This window comes from Octopus bimaculoides, chromosome 3 (genome assembly GCF_046866305.1).
Source record: "Octopus bimaculoides isolate indiv1 chromosome 3, ASM4686630v1, whole genome shotgun sequence".
NCBI lineage: Eukaryota > Metazoa > Mollusca > Cephalopoda > Octopoda > Octopodidae > Octopus > Octopus bimaculoides.
The window spans coordinates 47885952-47888451 of NC_142930.1; the positions used below are offsets into that span (position 1 = coordinate 47885952).

Below are 2500 nucleotides of genomic sequence, written 5' to 3' on the forward strand. Positions count from 1 at the left end.
TCCACCTGCCCGAAGCCGCCGTTGTTGGAAAAATTTTAAATAATAATAATAAATAAATAATAATAATAATGATCTCTGCCGATCAAACTCCCAACCGACAACAAAGTCTTAAGTGTATATATATATGGGCAACACACACACACTAAATAAAAAAGATGTTAGTAAGTAAATGTTTTAAAAAAGATTGTTAAATTTTCAGATTAACACCCGCACGATTTTCACTACAGTGTTAGGGTTAGGGTTTGTTAGGGTTAGGTAGGTAATGATGCGGGTGTTAATCTCAAGATTTACGAAAAGATTTTCAAAAAAAAACTCACAGTTTGTAGGGAATAAATGTTTGTTGATCGTATTTGAGAAGGATGTCTCGCTGGTAAATGACCGTGTTAGAAATGGAAAGTAAACTTATAATTCCCGCCAATTAGAATGAGGTCATTGGTAACCACAGGTACATATATATGTGTGTATTTACGTATGATTGGCAGTGTGTCTGTTTATATGACTCTCACTCCCCTTCATTTCTTTGTCTTTTTTCTTGGATCGTTCATGAGAGAAAGTAGCAATTGAAACGATGTGTAAGAGGAATAGAAATAGTTAATTTTAGAGGGGCAAAGTAATTCTGTATGTACTTTTAGTATCTGTCATTACAGTATCGAAATGTGATTGTTTCGGTTTTGATAGTTTTCTTTTTCTCCTTCCTTTCTTTTTGTATTTGTTGTTGGATTTTCCGTAAAGCTTCATAAGAGAAAGTAGGAGTTGAAAGGATTTGTATTAGAAAGAGGAAATTAGATTTTATTAGGGAGAAAATGTTTACCTCCGTAGTTTTACGGATTTTATTCATTTTTAGGAAATTTTTGGAGTGAAAAAATGACGCAGTGACCTAACTTATTGTATTTAGAATATTAATTGCGATTGTTTAATCGAAGAAATTTTGAATTGTGTAAATGTATTAATTTTAAACATACACACACAGAGAGTAGATTTGCCTTTTATAGTATATATATATATATATATATATATATATATTTAGATAGATAGATAGATAGATAGATAGATAGATATGTATGTATGTATGTGTACATGCATAGATACATACATACATAAACACACATATGTGGCATGGTGCAGACTCGTGCGCGAAATTAAAACTATAAAGTGGCGACAATTTACCCATCGCATCGCACCCCCTCTCTCTCTCTCACTCTCTTACTTTCTCTCTCTCTCTCTCTCACTCTCTCTCACTCTCACTCACTCTCTCTCTCTTTCTATATATATATATATATATAAATATATATATATATATAGGTTCAAAAAAGGAAAAAGACAAGAAAACAACAACAAAAAACAACGTGAGGACGTGATACAGATTATGTTACTAGATGCTCGGGAAAGGAAAGAGAGAGAGTATGACGTTTCGAGCGGAGCTCTTCGTCGGAAACAAGGAAAGTCCAAAGAAGGGAAAAACGGAGGAAGAAAAAATCGCCACCGATGTCCACGAGGTTACATTGTGGAAGGACCGGAAGGGGAAGGGATGGAAGAACAGTTCTTTCTAAGACAGGAGAGTGCAAGAGGAAGGTAAGTATGTGTGCGTGCGCGCGGGTCCGTGTTTGTGTGTAATAACAGAACGTGTGTGTACGTATGTATGTGTGTATGTATGTGTGTGTGTGTGTGTGTGTGTATGTGTGTGTGGTTTGGCTGTTTATCTGTTAGTGTGTGTGTGTGTGTGTGGTTTGGCTGTTTATCTGTTAGTGTGTGTGTGTGTGTTTGTCGTGTGACGCTGTGGAAGGAATAGTAGCAGAAATAATTTGGGAGTGGTTGTGAACAATGGTCAGTAGAAAGTGGGCAGGCAGTTTTTGAGTATATGTGTGTGCGTGTATGTGTATGTTGTGTGGGTGTTTTTCTAGCAGTGTGTGCCTGTATTTTTGTGTGCGTGTGTGTATATGTATATATATATGTGTGTGTACGTGTGTGTGTATATGCGTGCGGTTTGCTCTGTGGATCGCATGTCGGTTATTTCGTGTGCGCGCGCGTGTATATGCGTAGTATGTGTGCGTGTATGTGTTAATTTTTATTGTGTGTGTATGTGAGTTATGTGTCGGTTCATTTGCGTGTGTGTCCATGTATGTATACCTGAGTGTGTGTGTGTTGTGTGTGTGTAGGAGTTATGTGTGTGAGTGTGTGTGTAGATAGGGGCTGTGTGTGGAGGTATATGTGCGTTTTTTTCGCGCCTATGCATGTGTATGTGTATGTGCGTGTGTGTGTGCGTGCATGTGTGTGTGTGCGTGCATGTGTGCGTGCATGTGTGCGTGTGTGGAGGGGGGGCGTGTGTGTGTGTGTGTGTATGTGGATGTGCGTGCGCGTGTCTGTGTAGGATTGTAAGTGTTGGGTACGTGTGCGTGTGTGTGTATATGTGTGTATGTGTGAGTGTGTATATTTTGTGCGTGCGCGTGTGTATGTATATGTGTATATTGTGTATGTTTTTTTGTGCGGGCGTGTGTGTTTG

General features: G+C 38.4%; 1 protein-coding gene across 2 annotated transcripts in view; it reads left to right on the forward strand.

Moving 5' to 3' along the window:
• The window catches only part of LOC149136521 (uncharacterized), a 27653-nt gene that overhangs the window by 22267 nt on the left and 2886 nt on the right, over nt 1-2500 (forward strand). Inside the window, exon 1 of one of the 2 annotated variants that reach the window (XM_089348937.1) lies at nt 1292-1572. The exons of the other annotated variant lie outside the window; for it this stretch is intronic. Coding sequence (XP_089205063.1) covers nt 1367-1572 — 206 coding nt within the window. The 5' untranslated portion in view covers nt 1292-1366. Of the gene's footprint in view, nt 1-1291; nt 1573-2500 lie in introns of those variants that run through there. 2 annotated transcript variants of the gene reach the window in all.